At 42.8% G+C, this 25,299-nt stretch overlaps 1 protein-coding gene across 2 annotated transcripts in view; it reads left to right on the forward strand.

Annotated features, from left to right (window-relative positions):
- Positions 1-25,299, forward strand: part of LOC130184031 (retinoic acid receptor beta-like) — a 96,611-nt gene that overhangs the window by 35,473 nt on the left and 35,839 nt on the right. For both annotated transcript variants that reach the window (XM_056399789.1, XM_056399790.1), the window contains exon 2: positions 11,409-11,557. In XM_056399789.1, the coding sequence (XP_056255764.1) occupies positions 11,409-11,557 (149 nt within the window). The remainder of the gene's footprint in view (positions 1-11,408; positions 11,558-25,299) is intronic.

Here is a 25,299-nt window from a genome sequence, read left to right on the forward strand (position 1 = left end):
ATAAGACACTGTTTAAATTAGACTTTGATTGGAGAAAGCCTCTCCCAGGGTCATCGAAATGTTGGTTTATTAATTTATTTATTCAGGATAGTGGAAACCTCCTGGGTGTTAATTAGCCGCATTGACAAAGAGCCGACCATTAATGCACTTCCTCTTCCAGTTTAGATGTTAATTAAGAATGATCAAGGACCTCCTTCCAGCAGATAAAGTGGGCTTTGTGGTCGAGGAATCGCCGCGTACGAGACCCACGCTGCGGAAGTAAGAATTCATTTCAGTCAAAGTCGTTTTATCAAAAACAAATCCAGAAACTATCAGACAGGAGTTGGAGAGGTGATCCTCTACAAACAACTGCTGCTATTGTGACTTAAAAAGACAGTGTGATGTTCCAGCCTGATATGTATTGTACAGGCGATGGTATGGGATAATTGGGGCCTTTTTGTCTTCAAGGCTTAAGCTCCTCTGATGTGGACATGAAAGGCCATTAGCACAGCTTGAACACCAAGCTAATTTAGTGGGCATGTTAAATGAAAGGTGGTTGGGGGGAAATAAAAAGCTGTGTACAAGAGTGAAATGAAAGCAGAGCTGGCTGATGCCAGGCGTGTTTAATTGTCATGATTAGGGCAGCGTTCGGCTCCCGCCAGGGTTAAACTGACACCGTGTTTCGGCAGCGACGCTGGCCTTTTAATAAATATCAAAATGTCACATATAGCTCCTTAAAGTGCCACCGGCTCCTGCTCCACCGGACCAGACACATGTTCATGTTTTATTTCTCCAGGAGCGATTCATTTTTTCTTATGTCACCGGCGGAGCCTTTAAAAAAAACCCTAAATAATTTTTTCAATCTGGTTCCAGTGGAGGATTTTCCTGCCACATGACAATTTAATTGCCTCTTAAAAACAAAACAGAACATTTTTTAATGTATGAGCGCACGGCGAGTTCAGTTGTAAAGCACCTTTCAACAACAACGCACAACAAGACGTTAAAGAATGCGAATAAACAGCTTTTCAAAATAAAATAAATAAAACACAAGATGAAAAGAACCTGTTATGGAATAAAACAGAATAAACAAAAAGATTTGAATAAATATAACTAGATTTAATTTATTAATTAACACTAGTATACACAAATGTAATAAATAGTTTAGTAGAATAAGGCGTATATTGTGAGCAGATTTAAGGATATTTTACGTATTTATTAATGCAAAATATTTGTTAACAATTGTGTGATACAATTTTAGCGGATTACTTTATTGTCAATAATTATCTGTTTATACAGCTGTAACAGGAGGAGTTATAGCGTTAACAAATTCATTATTAGTGTGTTATAAACAATCAAACAAATGTTTATATAATTTTTTCTAATGTTAAATCGAGGAACTTAAAGTAAAGTGTCATGAGATTAAACAGGAACGTTTTAATTCTTGATTTAAAAGACTTCCAGCAGCAGACATGACCCGGACCAGCAGGGAGGTCCGAGCGGGTCGAAAACGCAGCAGCGGACCACAAACATGTTCCTGGCTGTGAAACATTCAGCGTTTTATAGACCACAAATGGAAACTGATTCTGATGTAATCCACTCTGCTGGTGTAAGGGAGGACTCTGGCTGCTGGGCCCTTAATCAGCTGCAGCATCTGACACCAGAGAACAAGTCAAACCTGCTGGTCCGAGTCATTTATAAAAGTCTTCTTGAGAACAAAGGACTTTAATTCTTTCTTTATTTTGAAAGAATGAGGATGTTAAAGTTTAGCTCTGAATCTACAGTTACACTCAGATCCCAGAGTCGCTTTGTGTCTTTACTGTCAGTGTTTTAATTCAAGGGGCACTGAGGTGTAATTATTTTTATATATATATATTTTGATTTTTTACCCGGATATTTTTACCCCAATATCCATGTTTTATATATAAATATTATATATTATATATTATAAATTAGAATGAAATAATCAGCAAAGGGGCTCCAGAAAAACGCCTATAAAGTCGAATTATTATTAATTAATTTAGTCTATTATTTAATTTTATTTGCTGCTGTCCTTATCTCACGTTACCTTCTCCTCATGACGCTGAACAATGTGCAAAATCATATTGTGATTGTGTGAATATGAATCAACATTTGTGCGTTTCATTTTCACTGAAAAAAAATATAAAAAATTCTGATAATGTGATTTTTGTTGGGGCTTTGTACCAAACAACCTTTATAAAAAAAATAGATATATCATGTCTTTATCTTCTAAAAATAACAAATATCTTATTTATTATTTTTTGCTTAACACGGATATGTTGACATAAATAGAAACTTTCAATGTATAATGTTGTATATTTTTCATATATTTTCTGGGAACAATGATAATCTGAGGTCAAAAGTTTAACATGAATACTGGGCTTCAACAGAGATGCTAACTGAATAAATGGAACTGTACAGGATCAATTTCATTTAATTTTCTTTTACTTATTTTAAAGATGTTTACATAAACCTCTATATGGATTTACTTTAAATTTTAAAATGAAGGGCTTTAGTTCCTAAATGAATGTAAGGGAAACAATCGAAAAATAACTTCAGACTCTGTAGATTTATGTATTTGTAGCAGGATCCATGTCGACTGTTCTGTTTCTTCAGGTTGCAGTGTAGAGTTTTACCCTGTCAGTGTTTTCAGGAACTCAGAGAAGAAAAGAAAAGAAAAGGAAAGAAAAGAAAAGAAAAGGAAAAAGTCCTGACTGCTTGAATGATCATGTTTTAAGATTGTGGATACCGGCAGAATTAATGACTTCAGTCTAAAAATATCAGCCAACAAAAGCAAATATCAAACGAGTCCCGTACAATGATTGGGTGATATTTAGTTTAGAGTCTGAGACAGTGTTTGAAATATATCTCTGCAGAATGTTATGAAGCTGGGACACAGACAGTACGTATGGATCAATGAGGCATTTACATTTGTCACCGCTGGGATCGACTATATTTTATACAATTTTACTTCCTACATGTGCGCTCTGTAGACTGTTTTAAATTGAGTTAAAGCTCCATATTTTCTTCTTCTTCTGTGTTTTATTTTGAAGTGTTGATCTATAAGAAGATATATTTGTGGTTTTAAGAACCAGAAACCATCTCAGTGTAGTTTTACATCTCCTCTCTCAGGCTTCTCTCTGCAGCTCTAGTAACAACAGGTCGGTGAGCCAATCAGAAGAGAGGAGGCTCTGAGCCTCTCTTCTGATTGGCTCACTGTTTCCTGAGTGCTCCAATAAAAATATAGCAGATTTCAGATGAAAACACTCAGAGAAACCAAATCCTGTAAAGGTTTGGATGGTGGGTCCAGGTGGGCGGGGCTTGGTGACTGCTTTGTTGTGACATCACAAAGTTCCAGAAGTCCTGACGGCTGGTTTTAAGGCTCAGTTTCTGAATACAGGCTGTGTGCATTTCTCTGTGGACTGAGGCTTTGATACTTTCACAGTATTAATATAGAAGCTAGAGCTGATCTATAATCACACTACACATGGACACAGACCTTTACACTGGAGGAGCTTTAATGAACAACGATCTGTAACCACCTCTTCAGTATCTGAGCACATCGGTTTATTGGTGACCAGCTGGGTTGGGTGGGAGTGGAAGTTCAGCTGGAACATTATGAGTTTTGAATTGGATTTTTTCCCCTTGTTGGCCACACCCGTCACAGAGCAGCCGGTTCACTTCTTTTAACTGTTTTCTAAAGAGCCAGCGTCAGAGAATCCAGCTCCATCTCAAAGTGCTGGCGGACCTGCTCTGTGCTTTTAAGGCCATGAATTCCTGCGGATTAAAAAGAAACCTCTCACATTTTAACGGCCTTATTCCTCTTCCTGCGTTCCTTTGCTGAGCTTTCCCGTCTATCATCTGCTTTTATGGCTGTCTTAGCTGCTCAGTCAGTTTTTATGAAAGCTTTGAAGTGGCTTGCACCTGTTGTGTTTTTGGTGGGTAGAGTGAGAGAGCTTCCCTTCAACATGTGGTTTGACCCTCGGCGCTGCAGTCACCCCGGGGTTGCCGTGGGGTCACAGGGGGGGGGGGGGGCAGGAGGAGGGGTCAAGGATGGGTTTGGTCAAATGACTTCCCGGGAATCTGTAAACCCAAACACCAGTCGTATAATAATAATTTGACAGTTTATAAAGAAGAAGAAGAAGAAGATATAAAGTCAAGTTTGAGCGGTTCGTTATGTAAAATGTAGAATAGATTATCCATTTCCCCACCAGACATGAAGTCACATGACTGTTTGTTATTGTTTTTGTTTCTTTTCCTCTTTTCCTTGCGTTTAAAGCTCCTCTGTGTGTCCCTCTCCATAAAACCCATAGTAGAGCAGAGCAAAGCTGCTTCTAATTTGCTGTACTCTGAGTGAACTTTGACTATTTCCTCTGACTGGGCCTGCTGTATGTGAGCTATGTGCTGGGCACTCCTGCAGAGAAAACCTGGAAGAGAAAAACACTTCCAGACTGGATGGAGCGTCAGCTGAGTGGAGGAAGAAGAGAGGAGGAGGAGGAGGTGGAGGAGAGGGACGGGATCCACCGACTGCTATTCCTATTCCTCTAATCCTCTTAGGCTATGCCCACCACTCCACATCCAAACCACCACAGCTTTCCCCTTAACACAAACCAAATACACAAATACCCCGAGGAGCTGCAGGAAACGCTTCTCTTTCTCTCCTTCTTTTGTTCCCTTTTCTTCCTGTTTCTGGTGATCTCTTATAATTTCGTCAGGTTTAATTAAATCACTGCGATTTTAACGCTCTAGTGCGCGGTTGATTTTGAAATTAAAATGAAGCCTTGGACTTTAAACACGCCGTCGTTTCCTTTATTTGCAGCAGAAACGCAGCTCTGTCCTAATTTCCAATGTGGCGTCATTGTGTGAAATTGCCTGTGTGCTGCGACAGACTTTGCTTCAGGTTGTTTGCCATCTGTTGTGTGGACCATGTAACTTAACATGTTGTCAGACAGAGGGAACTGGATACAAGGATGTGGTTTTATTTAGGTGCGGCTCTGCAGTTTATTTCTCTATAATGTACAAGTACCCTCACATCCTGCCTCACACTGCTCGTTCTGGGTGTTGGGGGCTGATTGTGGTGCCTGTATTTGGAGGGAAGCTGCCAACAGATCAAACACAGTCTAATGACCATATTTGAGCTAAAACGTTCCAAAGGTTTCGGGTGATCTGATCTGAGCCGAATGGTTAGGATGCATACCACATGGGCTCTAATACTCCGAACGGCGAGTTCCCGGTCCGACTCCCGGCTGGTCGCATCATTTGCTGCCTAGTTTCAGGTTACAACCCTGTTTTATCCAGAGACGTATAAAATATTAACCATTTGTGTGAATAATGTCATAATTGCTGTGTCAAGTCTTGAGTATTTGCTAAAAAAAAAAAAAAAAGTGTTTTCTGAGATCACATGACCTTGACCTTTGACCTTTGACCATTACTTTGTCCTTGAGTCCAAATGAGCAATTGGACCAAATTTGAAGAGATTCCCACTGGGTGATGCGGAGATATTGCGTTCAAAAGGCCCAAAATCATGTTTTGTGAGGTCACCATGACCTTGACCTTTGACCCCCCAAAATTTTATCAGTTCATCCTGGAGTCCTAGTGAATTTTTGTGCCAAATATGAAGGAGTTCCGTGAAGGCATTACAGAGATATCGTGTCCACGGGAATCGGGCGGACAGACAGACGACCTGAATCTTCCATGTACTGACGTTTATGGGTTTAATGAAAGAAAGAAAGAATAATCTTTATTTACGTTGCATATTTTACAGCAGAGCCGTCTGCAGACGCGTTGAACACACGCTAAAACAGGCGATGTTGTCACGGTAACAAGCCTGAGCCGCATGAGGAAAATGCAGCTATTTTTAGAGCTAAATTATACAAACTAATGTCCGATGATTTCAAAATAAAATATGACGTAATGGAACTTTCAGCAGTAATATATGTTTATGTTTCTGCGTCATACATTTTATCCAGAGTTTACATTTTTGTTTTTCCTGTCATTGAGTAGTTTTTAATTATTGGTTTTGTTCATTCTTTGATCGGACCTGCTCACTGCGACCCAAAAGGAAGCTGGAGTGTAAACCTGTCAGTTGATTAAGAATATTAATTAGAATGAATTTTAATTTTAATTGTTGTGGAGAATATTTCCATTTAGAACAGGTAATGGAAAATGTGTAATATGATCAGATATTTTACTGATGCCGTTTGTGATTCAGTTTTAGATCCCTGATCATTTGTAATAATTTAATCAGACAGATGTGTTTGTGTTTCAGAACCACGGATGTTCTCTCAGTCTGGAACAGGCCTGGTTTTAAATATCAACGGCTATTTACAGACTGTGTGGGCTACAACGCAAAGAAAGTTTCATTCTAATTCACAATAATTCACTGCGTTTGCAATTAGGTTGGCAAACTCATTAAAATATGAAATTTTAATATCAGTGTATATGATGGAATAGTGGCGTGAGAAGATGCCAGCTAATTTACAAAAAGTGTGACTTTTTGGTTGAACTGTATTTACTGTGTTTCCTAACATTTCCTGTGCAATGAGGGATAATTATCTCTTAAAATGATTAATAATAATCTGGCAAAACTGTTAAAGCTCCTCCAGTGTAAAGGTGTGTGTCCATGTGTAGTGTGGTTATAGATCAGCTCTAGCTTCTATATTAATACTGTGAAAGTATCAAAGCCTCAGTCCACAGAGAAATGCACACAGCCTGTATTCAGAAACTGAGCCTTAAAACCAGCCGTCAGGACTTCTGGAACTTTGTGATGTCACAACAAAGCAGTCACCAAGCCCCGCCCACCTGGACCCACCATCCAAACCTTGCAGGATTTGGTTTCTCTGAATGTTTTTTTACCTGAAATTTGCTTTATTTTTATTGGATCATTCAGAAAACAGTCAGCCAATCAGAGGAGCGGCTCAGAGCCTCCTCTCTTCTGATTGGCTCACCGACCTGTTGTTACTAGAGCTCCAGAGAGAAGCCTGAGAGAGTTTTAAAGAGCGCTTTAAATTTTTTTAAAGTAACAAAAGTACAAAAATACCCAAGTTGTTGCAGGCAGTGGCACATGATTGACAAAGCTGCACCAGCACCACGCCATGATGAGATTATCAGACCACGTCTTCATGTTGTCCGTGGAGATAAAACTGAAAGAGTAAAGCTGTCAGTTCATGTACACCTTCATCAGCTGTGTGTTTTTCTGAGCTCATCCCTCACACTGACTGATATTTAACAAAAGACAGTATCAGTAGCTGCGTGTATCAGAGCTGTCCTTTTGTCAGCGGGCTCAGTCCCGGTGGACAGAGCAATCAGAGGAGCTGTTTTCTTTAGACTTTCCCCTCATTCAGCCTGCAGCCTCCAGCAGGGAGTGTGTGCTTTCCTGTTTGACCCCTCTGGTAGGTTCAGCCAGAGGCTAAGGGTTCAGCAGCCGTGGCAGCCACACATTTTTCTCTGCCTGCTCTTAAGCCAGACTCGCCGTATGCGCTTGTCTGTCACCAGCCTTTATTCCTCTAATGGAGCTTTCTCTGTATGTTAACATGCAGGGAAGTCGACTCAAAGTTTAATCATGCAGAAAATGGAAAAAGGCTCCCCTGCACCTGATAGGGCCTATACACTACCGTACAGGTACCCTTTGACCACCCCCATGCACTCATCCACACACACACACACACACACACGGGCTCTGAGGTGGTGTAATGCGTCTACGTTTATGCATCCCATCTGTCTGCAGGTGGTCACGCTGCCTCCCAGATGCAGCCATGAGTTTCAAATAGGCAGTGGGGTTGAATTGTTGGCGCAGCCTCTCCTCATTGTGGGACTACCCAGCTATCACAAATGTTCCCGAGGCATATCAGTGGCAAAAGTTGTTTTTTGCTCCAGTAGTCATACATCCTCATCAGCATCACCTGATGTGAGCACCTTGTTTCACTTATTGTATGTTTGATACGGGAGCTTCTGTGATATTGTGATTTGTGGAAAGGGGAGAAAGGGATGAATGGAGCTTTTGGGGGAAAATGAGGCACTTCTTTTATTCAGGCAAGCAACCGTTCACACACACTGAGCTGCATCATCATGAAATGAAATAATCAAAGTAATTGCTAGCTGCTGCGCAAGTTTAAACACAACATCAATAAAATTCCAAGAAGGTGAAATAGAGAGATTAGGAAGAAGAAGAATTATAGTAAAACAAAAATAGAGCATGGTCACTTTTTTACCTGTTTTGCTGCGAGCTTCTGGCAGCCAGTGCTAGCTGGTTAGCATGCTAACTTCAATAGAAGAAGAGAAGTGATAGAAATAGAAAAACTCCTTTAAAAGATTAAACTTTATGCAGCTGTGAGGATTTTCATTCTTTGTGTTCATCAACAGCGCTCTATATTTAGTGTCCTCTACTGTAAACTTTATATATAATATCTCAATATATGTAACGTTCATCCATCCATTAGCTGTACCTGCTTATCCATGAGGTTTCCACCATTACATCTTTCCATCCACTTAAAGCTGAAGGTAGTTGAAGACTCGAGGAGAGACAAAGGTTGGCCCCCGTGCAGTGTTCTCACCTGTTTCATCGCCATGTTTGACGGTCACCTCAGACAAACTAATATGGCTGAAAATGTGAGAGATGTGAAGCCCATCAATCAATCTTTGACCTCAACCCGTCAGGGGTTTGAATCAGGTGACGCCAAAAGACTCGTACCCCTTGCCATTTGTTGACGAGTCACTTGACTGGGGAAGTCATTTCCTCGGTCCACTTCAATTCCACTTCATCCAGGACTTCACCTGCCATGTTGAGCCACGTGCCCACCGGGATAGATGCACCTTTTTCATTAGGATGACGACGAATATCAGGAAGCCATGGAGGTTTCGAAAAAATTGCATCACATCAGCACCTTTCTCGAGGTTCCCCGATTTCACACGCCCCGTTTTTCATTTCGTTCATGCTGATGCTTGCAACCTTGGCTTCGGAAACAGCCTTAACACTGAAGATGAGGCGGGTTGGTGGGAAGTTGTTGTGACATCTCATGGTTCCTATCTTGCCCTAGAAAAACCACTGGGAATACACAGGCGTGGATTTTGTTGGTGCACGGCCCTGCACTTCGTCTGGACGTGCCTACTTGCTAGCTGTTAATCTAAATTTTAAAAGTTACAGAAATATAATACAAGTCACCATCTGTGAAATTACAGTAATTTTTGCTGTTTTCAATGATAAAAACACATTTATTTAATATATTATTTAATGTTTTTGTTGCAAAAACTTCCATAATTAAATAAGATATAAGATATATACTTATTTTACTGGTAATTGTTGCTAATTATATATAAGGAGTATTAAACTTGAATTTTACAGTTTCATCTATTAAATAAATAAAAATATTTTTGGTGAAATTATAATAAATCTGCAAATGTATGAATCAATGTATGAATTCTTTTATAGTTATTCACAGTTACAGGTTTTTTTTTTGTTATTTTACATTATATATGTAAATTCAGTTGATATTGATATTTTCATGTTTTAAAAAGCAGGAAAAATAAAGATATTTTTTTCTGTAGCATTTTAAGCAAAGGAAGGAGATTACAATGGCACGCGCTTAATATACTTGGATGAAATAATAACACAAAATGCAGGGTGTGTGTGTGTGTGTGTGTGTGTGTGTGTGTGTGTGTGTGTGATCCCGCCTCCCTCCCCATCAGATGGCTTTGTGTGTCAGACCGCTGGCTCGTCTCCAGTGTGAAGTCTCATCGTACATCTTTATGTGCAAGCTGCTTCTGACTGCTCTCTGCCAGCGACAGAGGGAAAGCGTTTGGTGCATTCAGAGCAACGACATGACCTCACTTCAGAGAAAACAAACGTCCGTCTCTCCGTCCTCGTCAATGAAACCCGGGTCACGCTGCAGTCGTTGAAGAAATAACGTGGCTGACTTCTCCCAATGAAGTTATTTATTCTCAGATGAACACCGCTTTAAATCCACACCAGCAAACTTTTCTCTAAATCCTAACGCAGCACCATTATGTCAACTTCATGTGAGTCTGCTTAAAGATTTCGCAGAACTTTTAAGCGTTTGATGCCGTCGCTGTTTCATAACAAGTCACAGAGACTTTTCCTTGCCGCCCAAACTTCTCCTCAAACTCAGATAAGAGTGAGAATTGATAGATTTTAATTAACCTTCCTGGTCATTTTGCTTTCTCATCCCTTATTCCAGAGGTAACATTTATCCTCGTGTACAGCGCTGTGTGTGCCGCCGACTTGTTAAGTCTTCCCTCGAGTCACTGAAGTTGCCAAATGCAAAGCTGCAAATTCGACGTGCGCAAAAAGTCACACAGGGAGAATGTAGCAGGAGATTAGATTAAACCGCCAGGTAATTCCATGCAAGGACGATGGTCCAGTAATTATAAGAGCTTGTCCCTTACCATCAGTAATTGAGTTTACTCTGATGAAGTACGGAAGAATGTAATCTAATCAGCAGAGATGCTGGAGAGACTGTTCTCCATTTTCTGTGTGGAGAAGTTGTGTTCATGAGGACAGCAGCTGGGTCTCAGCACAGATTCAAGATCTGGTACATTTTCACTTCAGGATGCTAAGTGTGCTGTGATTGCTGGCCTCTATGTTGAAGCATTGTTAGTATTTTTGTATCTGAAGATTACAAATTAAAAGCCCATAGATAAACAGGGTTGTGTAATGTGTCCTCGAACTGCTTTCTGGGATTTGTTTTTCTGTTGACCTTTCACTTCTTCTTCCACATTCTTCAGAAAGCTTTTTATCTTGGTTCATTAGAGAGGAACAGGCTTCTGTCTGGAGCTCTAGCAACAACAGGTCAGTGAGCCAATCAGAAGAGAGAAGGCTCTGAGCCTCTCTTCTGATTGGCTCACTGTTTTCTGAGTGATCCAATAAAAATAAAGCAGATTTCAGGTATAAACACTCAAAGAAACTAAATCCTGCAAGGTTTGGATGGTGGATCCAGGTGGGCGGGGCTTGGTGACTGCTTTGTTGTGACATCATAAAGTTCCAGAAGTCCTGACGGCTGGTTTTAAGGCTCAGTTTCTGAATACAGGCTGTGAGCATTTCTCTGTGGACTGAGGCTTTGATACTTTCACAGTATTAATATAGAAGCTAGAGCTGATCTATAATCACACTACACATGGACACAGACCTTTACACTGGAGGAGCTTTAATTTAATTTGGTCTTAACCTGAAGTATTAGTGTGAAAATTTAACTTTAAGACACTAATTCACCCTGAGGGGAACATGAAAGGTCAAATGTCATGGTAGTCCATCCAACATTTGCTTAGATATTTTGATGTATTCTCTCTTCATTTTTACATATAAATGTCTTTTCCTAGTTTCATTGTCTAAATTAATAATTTCAAAACGAGCTTCCTCGTCTTCCTCATCTTCCTCCTCTTGTTTTTATTTCCCGCAGCCATTGAAACACAGAGCACCAGCTCCGAGGAGCTTGTCCCCAGCCCGCCGTCGCCGCCGCCCCCTCCGAGAGTCTACAAGCCCTGCTTCGTCTGCCAGGACAAGTCCTCCGGATACCACTACGGTGTCAGTGCATGTGAGGGCTGCAAAGTAAGTTCTCCTGCACCTCGTCAGACTAAATGACATGCTGTGTTTTCTGTCTGTGACGCTGAGGCAAAGGGGCATTCTCACTCTAACTTTCTCCAGAGGGGCTATTGTTGAACGCTGAAGTGGTTTTCACACAACTGCCTTTGTTTATCCTTCTGAGGGAAGCAGCTGAATGAAAACCAGGAGCTTTGGTTTCTTCACGGTTTCTTTGTACTTTTTTAAAACCAAACTGTTTTTTTGTTTTTTTTGTTCTTTCTTCATGGCTAATGTGAAACTGACCCGATCATCAAGATTAAACACAGACTGAATATTAATAATTACATGTTTCCCTAAAGTTAGTGCGATAAGCTCCTTCCCAGGTTCAGAAAAACACAGGAAACAGAGAAACTCTTCTTCACCTCACGTCACAAGATCTCAGAGTTTCATTTAAAAGTTATTGTTTCAGTTTGTGGCCTCAACTTTTCAACCGTGTCCTGGCGGCTCAGCAGTTAGCATCCGCTCTCGTTAGCTCTGCTGTCTGAAGACATGCTGGTCCTGATATAAGCTAACTGTAAATGCATCTGTGAAAAAGCATGTAAGTGGACCTTGAGTTGGTCACCAATGAATGTTTACGGTTAAACTTTTAAACGGTACAATGGATGAACTCGCACGTCTGCAAATGTATTTCCACAATATTGAGAGAACTGGATCTGCGGAAGATGACTGTGGAGCACAGTTAAAAAGCTCCAGAAAAAAGCTTGTAAGTGGAACTTGAGTTGGACTTTGTCAAACAAACAAAGTTTATTGTTCACCTGGAAAATGTCCTGCTGCAACATTTGCATGTTTATATGCAACTAAACACCGACAGCAAATATCATCATGTTTTCTCTCAACATAATGAGGATATGTTGTTAATTGTTAATTGTTTAAGGAAGTCACAGGCACATTATGTATTCACAGTCTGTCTTGTAGTGACTACAGTTTTATCAAAAGGCATCGAATCAGCCCTCTAGTGAAGAAATAGTCCTCATGAATGTTGTTGATCTGTCTGAACCTGCCCTTTTATATTTCCTGTCCCGTGTGAACCGCTGGATTAGCAGAGAAACATTAACTACAGGATCCGATGCCAAAACGCACGGGCTCACAGGTAGACAGACATCTGACCGCCAGCACTTCCTCGTGCCTGGGAGGCCAAATAAAACAAAATGGTTTAGTTTAAAGAACTACTTATATTCAGCTTTTTCATGTGTTTGTCACCGGAACGAAAAGCGGAGAGAGTCAGTTACAGCAGAAAGAACGGATGAAGTTACGGGAACTCGTTGTATCAGATTCCCCCCCGCGGTGTCTTTTTAAAACGATCCCACAGAGCCGGCGACACTTTGTGGAGTTTTCAGAAGGACGTGGTACAAGTGTCAAACGGGCAGGAAGTGCAGGGGGGGGGGGGGGGGGGGACAAAATGTGAGAGCTGCCTTGACTTTGGAGGATTTCTTGACTTTGGGTCAGCACAGATGAAACTGTCATCTGTTGCATATGTATGTGCTTCTGGTGGCCCATATGCCTGCACCATTTTTAACAATTCAAATCAGCTCCGTCCACACAGAAAATCTGCTCGTGGGCAACACAGAGACTCAGTCATGCCAAGATGAAATTAGAATCAAACTCTGGTAATAGCACAACCAACACAGATTAACGCCGTGCTCTGCTGGCGTTCACAGGTTCGGTCTCAGGCTGCAAAGGTAAATGGAGCGACAGGAAAAGTCATTTATCATTTAAAAATGATCTATGGCTCCAACTTCTTCTTTTACTTACTTGTAAAATGAATATCTTTCATAGTTTACAGATTTAGGATTATTCAGTCAGTATTGGTTACGGCTATGATCGGCGGTGATGTCGTGACGTCTTTCGGAGCACATGACTCTGTAAACGCACCTTCCTCTGAGAACGAGCTGCTGCAGCCCTGAAATAAGTTTTAAAAACACACAGTCACCAACTGAAGCTCCGACACTTTACAGGAGCACTGACCCTGAGTCAGCGCGGCAGCTAGCAGCTCACTCTTTGAATCTGTGTGTGTGTGTGTGTGTGTGTGTGTGTGTGTGCAGCAGTGTGAAAGGAGTCGGTCACCTTCTTTTAACAGGTTTACCCGTGTAGTCGCTTTTGAATTTAAAATAAACATATGTTTATGTTATAACTGTGTTTTCAAACTGTTGCGGATATTGTCTGATAGATGTGTATAAACCATATGATCGGTGTTAATCTGCATCAGTTTTAACTTCAGAGACACGAGGAAATGTTTCTCTGAGAGCCGAGAGAGAAACCAACACATGCTCGGACGCTCATTACTAAAGCAGCTCTTTACAGAGTGGGCACCGGCCTTCTGTGCAGTGTGAATTTATTAAACTGCTGCATATGCGCAGGCATGTGAAACACACACACACACACACACACACACACACACACACACACACTCACACTCCCTGTCTGTCTTCAAGTCTATTTGTGGTTCTAATTGGAGCATTCACTGGGCAGTGAAAGGCACCTCTTGCTGGCTAAAAGCTACAGCTATAGAGAACGCTTGGTTGCCTCTGTCCAATAGAGATTTATCACGTTAGAGATCCATCGAACTATCGATCTATATATTTACATAATGTATATTATTACTTAATATTCTGGAATTGAAGGCTGTTCTGCCATGAAGTATTTTTACATGTGTTCCCTGTAGAGTGAGCGGTGGAATGAGTATTGTTGGTAATCTCAGAAGCACTTTGTAAGTGAATTCATTGTGCTCAGAGCCGCAGTCATGTGATCCCGTGACGAGAGGACGGTTTTTCAGCTCTCAGTGTAAGAGCACGCTGAGCTGTTGGCTACAACACTGCACTGTTTATACGTCTCAGATAAATTCCATTGTTTTGTTGTTTTGTATTTTTCTTTTGTACGGTGAGCTTCTCTTAATCGCACCAGAGCAGGGAGGTCAGAGGTCACGTCAGGCTTTTACGATGAGGCTTATATTGGCACATAAACGGCATGGGAGTCCACAGAGAACTTAGTCTGACCCAGAGCCTGGTGAGTGAAGAGATCACCACCTCCCTCTGGGCCAAAAACTCCAAAGGATTCCTGGCATACCACTGCTTCAATTACAGAGGTGGGGAGGAGAGAGAGGACGCCGCGCCGCAGTCCGGCTGCATGGGAGAAACAGACCGTCTGCAACGTTCACACGTGGTCGTCTTAAACTTAACGCAACCCGTTACTATCGCTTCTAACAAAGCCGTGTCAGTGTTTACTGTGCGGCGCTCATCCATACTTAACAGCCCGTTCAGCGACCGGCCGACTGAATACCGGTCATACGTACAGTGTGTGCATGCGGGCGTGAGTGGTTGCATGGCAACGGCTGCTGTGAGTATTAGAGGAAAGACAGAAGACAGAATAAATGCTGGCAGGGCAGATGTTGGAAGGAATTTTCTAAAAGTGGAGCGTTTTGGTAATGAGACACTGAGACTGAGCAGAGATACTGTCGTGTCTTAAAGGAGCAGTTCACCCAAATTACAAAAAGAAAAACACTTTTCTTCACTTCCCTCTCGTGGTTTTTAGTCCCACGGTTTCTACTGTATTTGTATTTGTCTTCTGTGGCGACCACAACCCGTTTTTCGTTTGTCACTAACTCAAAGATTTGATCACACCGTTCTGTACCACAACCAGTTACACTCATAGTCACACCTACGGGCCATTTAAAGCGTTGTTATATGATGTTTTTAAATGTTGCTGTAACTGTTTTTTACTTAATTCCTCGTTTCTTAGTTCATTGTATTGTGCAGCTTGTGTGTTTCAGTTTTGTTCTGTGTCTCTTTTCCTCAGGTCAATGAGGCTGCCTTCGTAAATGAAAATTAAATAAATATATATATATATATATACACACATAGCCACGGGGGTCGCCTCAGGTCACTTAATTCTGTTTAAGAAGTTTCATCATTACAGTTGAATAAATTCCCGCTTCATTGGATGTGAATGAAAGTTATAAAAGTTCAGGCAGGTGCGTTACACCTGTGGGTGCTTATAGGTGTTAATGGGTGTAAATATCTGACAGATCATTTGTCTTTGCTGTGCAGTTTATTCACCAACAGAACCTCTGTGCTTCTGTATTATTTTATTATATGTTAGCACTAATTAGCAGGTATCATTGTCTGCGCTCACCATGTCTGTTGTGTAACCTTAGCTTGTTGACTAGCTAATTAGCCAGCAAATAATTTAGCCTTGGGTTAACCTTTAAGTAAGACGCCCACCTGTGCAAATGAAGCTAACAGAAGCTAACGCTTGCCACAATTATTAAACCAGCATGGACCGAAGTCTCGGCTCCACACACGCCCCACCTCGGGGCGTTAGGAGGAGTCAGGCCCTGCCAAGGTGGCGACGGCAGCAGCCCACTTCAAACCCGCTCCTCAGAAACCTTTGGGTTACGGAGGCTTCATCCATCTTTATATAAAGTCTATGGTTCTGACCCATGAGTAGTTACCTATCTTTGAACTCAGCCTTCATTTTGATGTGGGACATAAACACCTGTCAAAATAGTCAAAAGCACCTCCGTGGTTCCTGCTTCAGTCGGAGTCCCCAGCCCCCCGCTGCCGCTGCTGGTAACCAGAACTAATCCGTCTATATGACTAGATACCACATAGGGTAAGTGAGAAAATGTGTGATTTACTTTCCTTTTTCAGAACAATCTAGAAAATGACATCTTCACGTTGTTTTGCATAAGCCCTGAAATGTCCAGAAAGAGAGAGACGGCTTGAATCCGTGTGCGTGTCATCAGCGCTGACAGGCCTTTGGCGATGAAGACAAAACTCTGAGCCGTGAACACCCACCGCCCGACCCCCCACCCCTACCCCCCACCCCCCCACCCCCTCTCTATTACATGTTGGATCCTGCAACGTTGACACAGTGGGATTAGTTTGATGGAACTGGTTTGACAAGCGGGAGACCATAACCTCTGTGAATAAAACACAATTCAGAAGCTCACACTGGAAAAGAAACACTCCTCTCTCTGAACCACCCCCCCCCCCCCTTTCTTTTCCACCTCACTCCCACATGCAGGGACTGAATAGAGGAATAAATCACCTGTATTCACCTACAAATCTAGTTACTAACCGAAGCAGAGTTTAGAGAACTTTTAGATTTTATTCACAGACCGACTGCGGGTCGGGAGTATAAATAATGTATGTACTAAATAAACGCTCGTTCCACCTTCCGCACAGACCACAACTTGTAAACGTCTAAATTTGAGCCGAGCTCGGCTGTTAACGTAGAAATGTGGCACTTTAGATAAAAGCGCTAGATAACTGCGGTCCATTCACAACCACAAACTGAATCTGCTGAACAGTGCAGAATATTATTATTATTATTATAAGTTGACAATAACAGCTCACAACATCCTGTTTCAGATGCTGCTCTGACCGCCGAGCATCACATCTCTTTATATCTGACCGTCCAAGTGGATCTCAGGCCTGAGAACACAATACTCACAGTCTCATAATAACTGACGTATATGATAAACATTTTGTAAAACACACGCTGTACCTCAGCCAAAGCTGCACTCAGAGTCCTTTCACTAACACAACATTTAGGAAAAAAATCTGCTTTTGCAACTGGATCTGAATCAAAACAGAAAATCACATTAAGTTCAGACCAAAAATCTAAACACAACATTTTTCATGAGTTGAAACAAAAGTCCTGAGACTTTTACTATAAACACAAAAGCTGTATTGTCACCAGACACGACCACAGACCATGAAAGCCGAACCGTCTGGTTCTACTGAGGATTTTTGTCGCCAGCTGTGCCGCTGCATCGCGGAGCGTGACTCCTGTCGCCTAGCAACCTTGACAACATCGATGTTTTTGTTTTGTTTTTCCACAATGACTTGAGGTTTTTAGGCCGGTGGTTTTGACAGTTGTACTGAGATGAAACCCAATACAATACTACTTAACAGAGTAACCCTCAGGCTCTCGGGTGCTCTCCTCGCGGTGCGCAATGAATCTTGGGATAGGTTGGACCGCGACGGATCCGGAGTCTTCGCTGCCCAGGAGAGGAAGGACGCCTTTTGTCGGCCACATTTGAAGGATCCTTCGAGATGGGACAGTCTAGTCTAGTCGGTCTTGTGGCCCCTGAATCTGGACAGAGTGAGCTTGTTCTAGTTCCTAAAGTTAGGCTAATTACATTCATGTATTCATTACTTATTATTTATTTTTACTTCAGTCATTCTGCACCCTTACAGCTTCTCCGTGGTTCTCCGACCCTTAAACTGACACAGATTAGACCGGGTTCCTCCATCTGATAAGAAATCTGCTTTTAGATGTTTTATTACAGAGAGTGTGAAATCTCCGACCAGAACTGTCACATATTCTGTCACTGTTTTACTTATGGATGGAATCATTGTGAAAATAATTTGTTGGGGACCCTCAGGAACCCTCTCAGGACCCTGGGGGTCCATTGAGAACCAGGGGCCTAGTGGACCCCTTTAAATACATGTCCAATCACAAGCCTTTAAATGAAGTTCATGCGACGGCAGAGAAAAAGACCAATCAGGAGCGGGACTGTGGGTGAGCTTTGCAGGTGCAGGCTTCCCCCCATTTTTATAACTTTTAACTTCTAACTGAACTTCTTATTTTGAGCGACATTTCTTCTTATTTTTCCGAGTATAGAAGTTATAATGACGTGGTGTTAATATGTTGATGTAGGTCTTTTCTCTTCCGGAGGTACAGCGTGGAACCAGCCTATCGTCAGAGGACGTCTTACACAGAGATATCCTGCTGACTAACAAACACAGAAACAGGACTAAAAATATAACCTCCTTGGTGTAACGATGAATTATGCAGGAGTTTATAAATCTGGTAACAAGATTGCATATGCATTTTTCTGCTTTCATGAATACACAGACTTTGGGATCTCGCTGACAAAGTGGTTGAGTTTTATGTATCTGACGCTGGGATTAATACAAACAGTTTATATGAAGGTTTACTCTTGTGAAATACACATTCAGTTGTCATGTTATTGTTTGTGGTTCATAGTTTACCCGCCTATATATTTCACACTTTCCTCCTGGCTACGTCCACAGCAGCACTTGCCCCAGCAGCTCCCTCCTCACCTCTCCTAATCCTTCTCCCCCCGTGTGCTTTTCATATCTTTATTTACTCGCTGCCGTCCGCCGCTGTTGCAGGATGCCGATGATGAAGAGTCCAGTCGAACTGACTAGGGAGATCGAGAGCGAAAGGAGAGCATGGATCTGCGTTCTGCCTGTCACTGTTAATGTATACAGCTCCCCCCGGTGCTAACGCTCACTCCGTAATGTGATTTGTCAACATTGTAAAACACAAAAGAGGCGAAAGTGCTAACAGGCAGAGAGGGTCAGCGCCAGAAGACGTGTGACAGGAAATAGATATGATTGTCAAGCCACGACATCCGTCTACTCCCCCAACAGTCTGCTGCTGAAACTGCCTCGTGTCTTTACCGTCATCAGCAGGTGAGAGACTTGAGTTTAGCCCCCTGGTGGCTAGCTGCAGTATAGGTCATAAACCCCGCCCCCTCCATGTTAGCTAGTCCACTAGAGTCTGGCTCCAACAGTGAGTCAATCCCCATAGACTCCCATGTTAAAATATCCAACTTTACAGCAGAAATAAACATGTTTACAGCCTGGTACAAAAACTGTTCTGGTCTCTAGAGCTGATTTCCTCCTTCCTGACACCTGTTTATATAACTCACCTGTTTACATTTTATTAAGGACTAAAGTTATGGAGAATTGGGGGCGTGTCCTCTTTGAGTGACAGGCGGGTGAGCGTATGTTTGCATTAAAACCAGCATGCACCGAAGTCTCAGCTCCACACGCCCCTCCTCTTTGACCATATTTGGAGTAGGTGGGAGTTAGGGGCGGAGTCAGGCACTGCCAAGATGGCGACTGTAGAGCAGCTCACTCTGAGCTTCAAAACCGCTCTTCAGAAAACTTTGTGTGACGTCACAGAGGCGACGTCCATCTTTGTTTACAGTCTCTGGTGGTGACGTGTCGTCCATCTTCATATACAATCCTGTGGCTGTGCAGCTTGACTTGCTGTCTGAAGAATAAATCCTTTCTACTGTTAGTCAGAGGAATTTACACTTACCTGCTCAAACAGGTATCCTAAAGGTGAATGATGGTCCTTTAGTGCTTTGGTTGTATGTGTGAGGAGATGCTGTGGAGTATTTATTGTAAACACATTTGTTTACTTGTTGGGTTTTGCAAAAATGTGGGAAACTAGTTGCAGCATGAATCAAGATGAAATGTATTTTCTAATCATCAGTGGAGTAATAAATGTTTATTATGCACAGAACAGGAAGAGAGGGAGGAAAGAGAGTCTTTGGCGGTTAGGCTGTGATGTCATTATCGGGGGGGAAAAGACACTGGTGGTAGTCATGGCGATGGAATGATGAAGACGCAGAAGGTCTGGATGTGATGAGGAGCGGATTGGACAGGAGGACTGGAGGTGAAAGGGGAGGAGGAGTGTTGCAGCTGACAGGCGAGGACAGAAGAGATTTAAGGTTTGACGGGGACGGGCAGCGAAGAGAGAGAAGAGTTGTGAATGAGATCAGACGTAAAGATTAATTGGTTTATTTTCCAATATTCCAACACTAACTCAAACCCAAAGGCTTTTCTGAATTCATCTGAAAGAAACAAGAGGAACGAGAAACTCCTGTCATCACAAGCAACTCCACTTGCTCAGCTGAGTGTGAAAAGAGACGTAACATGACTGTGAGAGTTTGTATTTATGTCACAATTCAAGTGTATAATTAGTCCAACTAATGAAGAGAAGCTGTTTGTACAAGTTGGTTTGATCCGTCTGCACTCAGGACTCAGGAACAACCCAACAGAGAGGAACAAGGAAGAGAAACGAGTCCTGGCTGTCATCCAGCTGGGGGGGGGGGGGGGGGGGGCCTTAGCTGAAGTGGTGCTGTCCTGCTGGAGCTTTACATAAAGATGAAAGTTACATAACAAGTTTAAGAATTACTGTGGTTTAAGATGAAAGATGAGGCCAGTGAACATGAGTTCAGAGTAACTAGGAACAGACGTCCAGGTGTCCTGAGAACAACTGCAGAGCACCACAGCTGTAAAGTCACATGACAGTGTGTCACACTCTGACGTGAGCTCATCCCTTTTCCTGTTTCACACTCTGCATTATGACAGCTTTGTGTCGGCTCGTCTCCGAACACATTCACTGCTGTTGTTGTATTGTTCGATTTTTCTTGAGTCAACATTAGTCAGAGCTGCTACTGTAAAACAAGCCTGTCTGATATCGAGCGCCGGCTCCACCAGCGTCACACCGAACATAAAGACCACCTCACCAGCTCTGCACCAGCTTATCTGGAGCTTTCAGAACCATACGGAGAACACAACATATTCTATCTTAGGTAGAGTCGCAATCCATCGCAATCACAATCTGCTATTTGTTTCCGCTCTGATTTTATTGTGAAAGTTTTCTTGTATTCTTGGAATACCGGAGAACTCGTTTGGACAGTGTTGTTATTAATTTATGAATTGCTCTATGGAAGTGTTTTGATTTGAAAGTCACTACAGTCACTACTAACCAGCTAACTCAGCTAACCCATGCTAGCCCCCAGCTAATTCAGCTAACCCCTGCTAGCCCCCAGCTAACTCAGCTAACCCCTGCTAGCCCCCAGCTAATTCAGCTAACCCCTGCTAGCCCCCAGCTAACTCAGCTAACCCCTGCTAGCCCCCAGCTAACTCAGCTAACCCCTGCTAGCCCCCAGCTAATTCAGCTAACCCCTGCTAGCCCCCAGCTAACTCATGGGCATGTCCCTGTCAGACTGTGAGTCCACTCTAAATTTAGCACCTCTTCATGATGCGTCCAGGATATAAGATCCTCACCTCAACTTTACATTTATCACATCGATGAGCTGTTACAACCCGACTGATATTGAAACTGAAAAATATCAAAGCAAAAATAATGGCTTTTTTTTTTTTTACAAAAGCTAAAACTTTTTGTTGAAGATCCCTTAAATTTGTTTGAAAATATTGTGACATGAGCTCAACATTTTACAGTATAAAAACAGACTGCACTGTACAAATTGGAGGAAACTATGATTGTTAGCGACTTAGCATACAGATAAATCAAGTGGAGACCAGCTGTTAAACTGGTGGAGATGATATTAGTGACAGATACGAGCTTCTCACACGCTGAATGGGGATTCCCTTCATCTGAGCGTAATTATTATCCAGCTCCATGTCAGAGTGAGTTTGTGTTATTAGCGAAGACGACAAGGTCAGTAACATGTTTATTTCATTCTCCATGTTGCTTTCCCCACTGGTAGTCGAGGCTGATCAGAGCCAATCAGGAGTGACCGTGGGCGTCTACGTCAGGTCTCTGTTTCTGCCCGTCCAGACGACGTTTCCAAAAGTCTCGGTGCGGTGAGGACGGGACGTGCAAACGTAGCAGAGGAAATGCTTTTTAAAAACGAAAACGTAGCAGTGTGGACGTAACCGGAGGAGAAAAACCGTCACTGTCAGTGGATTAACTTGTGGGCGTAAACAAACGTTTGTGTTGGAGTTGGTGAAGCTGTAAGAGACTGTAAAGGCTCATCTCGCTGTTCCTGTGAGCAGCAGCAGGTCTGACTCTGCAGAGTGTGTGTGTTAATGTGTATAAGTGAGCGGGGCGGAGGCCTCCCCCACCGGAGAGCCACACAGCTCAAAGATGGCTTCTGATTGCTGGGGGGTGGGGTGGAAAGATGAGCGCTGAATGGCGAGCGCAGCCTGAAGAATAGGGGCCACAGTGGGACGTCTGTGGAGGACTGGGTGATCTGAAACCTCCTCATTCTCTCCCCCGTTGTCTTTTCATGCCTCTGGTTCGCTCTGCAGCTATTCAGAGTCACACAGCTCCTCTGTTCAGGCGTCTCGCTCGCTTTTTCTTCCTCCTCTTGTTCTCCCTCCCCACCCCCCACATCTTACCTTTCAGCCCGTCCTGTATCTCCTGGTCCATCTGTGCACTTCAGGTGTTCAGATGGACCGATAAGCTCTGATTGAGTGTCAGGGGTCTGGTGGGGGGGGGGGGACAGAGGAGCAGAGTGTGGGGGGTCGGGGAAGAGTTGTGTTTTCCGTGTTGACTGCGTCTCTGTTTGTGTCTTATCTGTTGAGGTTTCACATTTGCCACAGTAACAATGCGGCTCTTTGTGTAGTTCCCCTCGTCCTTCCTTGTCTCCCGTTGTTCTGTATTTTCAGTGGACACGGCAGGTGAACCGCGACACCACCGCCGGCCCTGTTGTGTGTTTCCAAAAATGTCACTTTTAGCTTCAGACTCAGCTGTGACGTGTTTACTGGAGGAAGTGAAAAGCTTTTATTTGTTTAACTGCTTATTTTGAAACGAAACCTGTGAAACGTGAAAAGCTCGTCCTCCCTGCTCCCTCCCTGAACTCACCGTCGTCTCTGCACTAAACTGCAGGTGTAAGTAATAGCGTGGACTGGATAAACTGGATAATTATCACCCTCCGCCCTCCCCTCTTCCTACTTTCCACTCTACCTCTTCTCCTCGTTTTTCTGGAACCCCCCAGGGTCTCCAGTGTCCTCTCCACTTTCCACGGCAGTGATAAGATGTCGACACGATTAAGAGTGAAAGCTAATCCCGCCACTCTGCCTCTCTCTCCTCGGCTGTACTGAATGCTCAGGCAACACAAAACGCCGCGACCGAGTCCAATGCGCCGGACAGCCAGCGGATGGCAGGAGCAGAGGGAGAGAGGGGGAGAGAGGGAGAGAAAGGGAGAGGGAGAGAGAAAGAGGAGGAGGCCAGGTGGACAAGGGGTTGGCTTGTAGCTCAATAATTAATGGGGAGGTACTTTCGTTTTTTAATCTGTAAATGAGAAGGCCTAAGATGGCGGTGCCGTCGCTCTGACATCCTATCCCCGACCCATTAAGATAACAAGATGTTGGATAATGATCTTGGTCAGGGTGCAGTTTATCAGTCCAGGGGGAAGTGGCCTCGTCTCCCAGGTGGCTGAGCTCGTGTCCCCTGATGACACCGCGTCTCAAAATGGCCGAATACACGAAACGGCGAAAAGAGAGTTCTGGTATGAAGAGCCACAGCGACTCTGTCGACGTCAACATTAACACAATTAACCTTCCAGAAAGCCTCGACCACACCTCCTCAGTAATAATGACATTATATAATACAGAATATAATCTATAATAATCACATTGATTTTTATTCATCTTGTGAATTTCAATTGTATTAATATTTTGAATAGTTTGATGATTTCATTAAGTGTATAATGTTGACATGGGTGGTACATGTAAATAATAATAATAATTATCTATCTGTCAATCTATGTTATTATTTTAATGTTTATATGCAAACTAAAAGTGCTGCTAATTATTTGTGGTTTCTGTGATAGATAGATAGATAGATAGATAGATAGATAGATAGATAGATAGATAGATAGCGAGTATAAATTTCCATCTACCACACAGGATTTCACCCGGCCACAAATTAACACTGAACTAAAAAGGCCTTTAAAGTGCATTAAATCAATATATATATACATATACATATATATGATTTAATGACTTATTGTGGAACTCACTAATGGATCCACCTGTATGAATGTCAAGTGTTCCACATGTACAATATATTTCCAACTTTGGGTTCATTAATAACATTTGAATGAACTCATCCATGTAAGAATGTGACGGACACGATGCTGTTTAGTGATGAGAGTGTAATGAAACACTCTCTGTGTACGGGAAGCTCTTAACCTTCAGTGTGATATTGCACATAAACATGAATGTATTTGATTGGTTGTTGTTTTGTTTCCGTGGAGAATTTGACTTATATTCTCACCAGACAACATGTTCAGAAGAAGTTCTGTCACGCCACAAAAGCTGTTCAGCAGCTTTAATGCAAAAATCTAAGATATAGATACGACAGTAGTTGAAGTGCTGGACTCTGCAGACTGTAGGAGGGTAAACTGAGTTTAGCAGCTCGGCCCTCGTCTGCATCCTTGTGTACGAGGTGTGATTCATTCTCAGCGTTTCCCTGCCGCTGAAACCTCTGATCCTATCATTTATTTAGCCCAGCAGCAGCACCCCCCCCCCCCCTCGCCACTGCACACTTCCTAGGTAAACACCTTTGTACAACACTCAGCTCGGGGAGGGGGGTCCTTTGGTTGCACATTTATAAGCTTCAAATGAGTAAACCCGCGGGGCACGTGCTGGCAAATGTCAGAGCTGCCGCAGTCTCAGGTCAACATTTGTGTCCTGTGGCGGCAGAGAGGAGGAAGACAGAAGAGACTGATGAAACAAAAAGAAAGAGGGCGGAAAAGGAGAATAAAATCAAGGCAAAAGAGCAGATGTGATGATTGTGTGAGTGTCGCTGTCGTCTCGCGCACTGATGGTCCCTGGAGGGTTGTAGAGATGAAGTGCTCTGAGTCGCGGCGGCATCTGTTCGCCGCTGCTGCTCAGAAAACCCGCCGGAGATTCGCAGTGTGACACGCGCAGCTCGTGGTGGAATTACACTGTGAAAACATACAACCACTTACCATGGAAACCACAGAGAGATTCAGAGGAGGAGAGACAGAGAGAGAGACTCCAATTCTTGACCTTTGACCTTTGACCACCAGAATCTAATCAGTTCATTTTTCAATCCAAGTGTTTGTGCCAAATCCGAACAAATTTCCTCGAGGTGGTCTTCAGATAGCAACGTTTAAGAGGCCAAAAACTGTGTTTTGTGAGGTCATCGTGACCCTTAACCTT

The sequence above is a fragment of the Seriola aureovittata genome, chromosome 16 (genome assembly GCF_021018895.1).
Source record: "Seriola aureovittata isolate HTS-2021-v1 ecotype China chromosome 16, ASM2101889v1, whole genome shotgun sequence".
NCBI lineage: Eukaryota > Metazoa > Chordata > Actinopteri > Carangiformes > Carangidae > Seriola > Seriola aureovittata.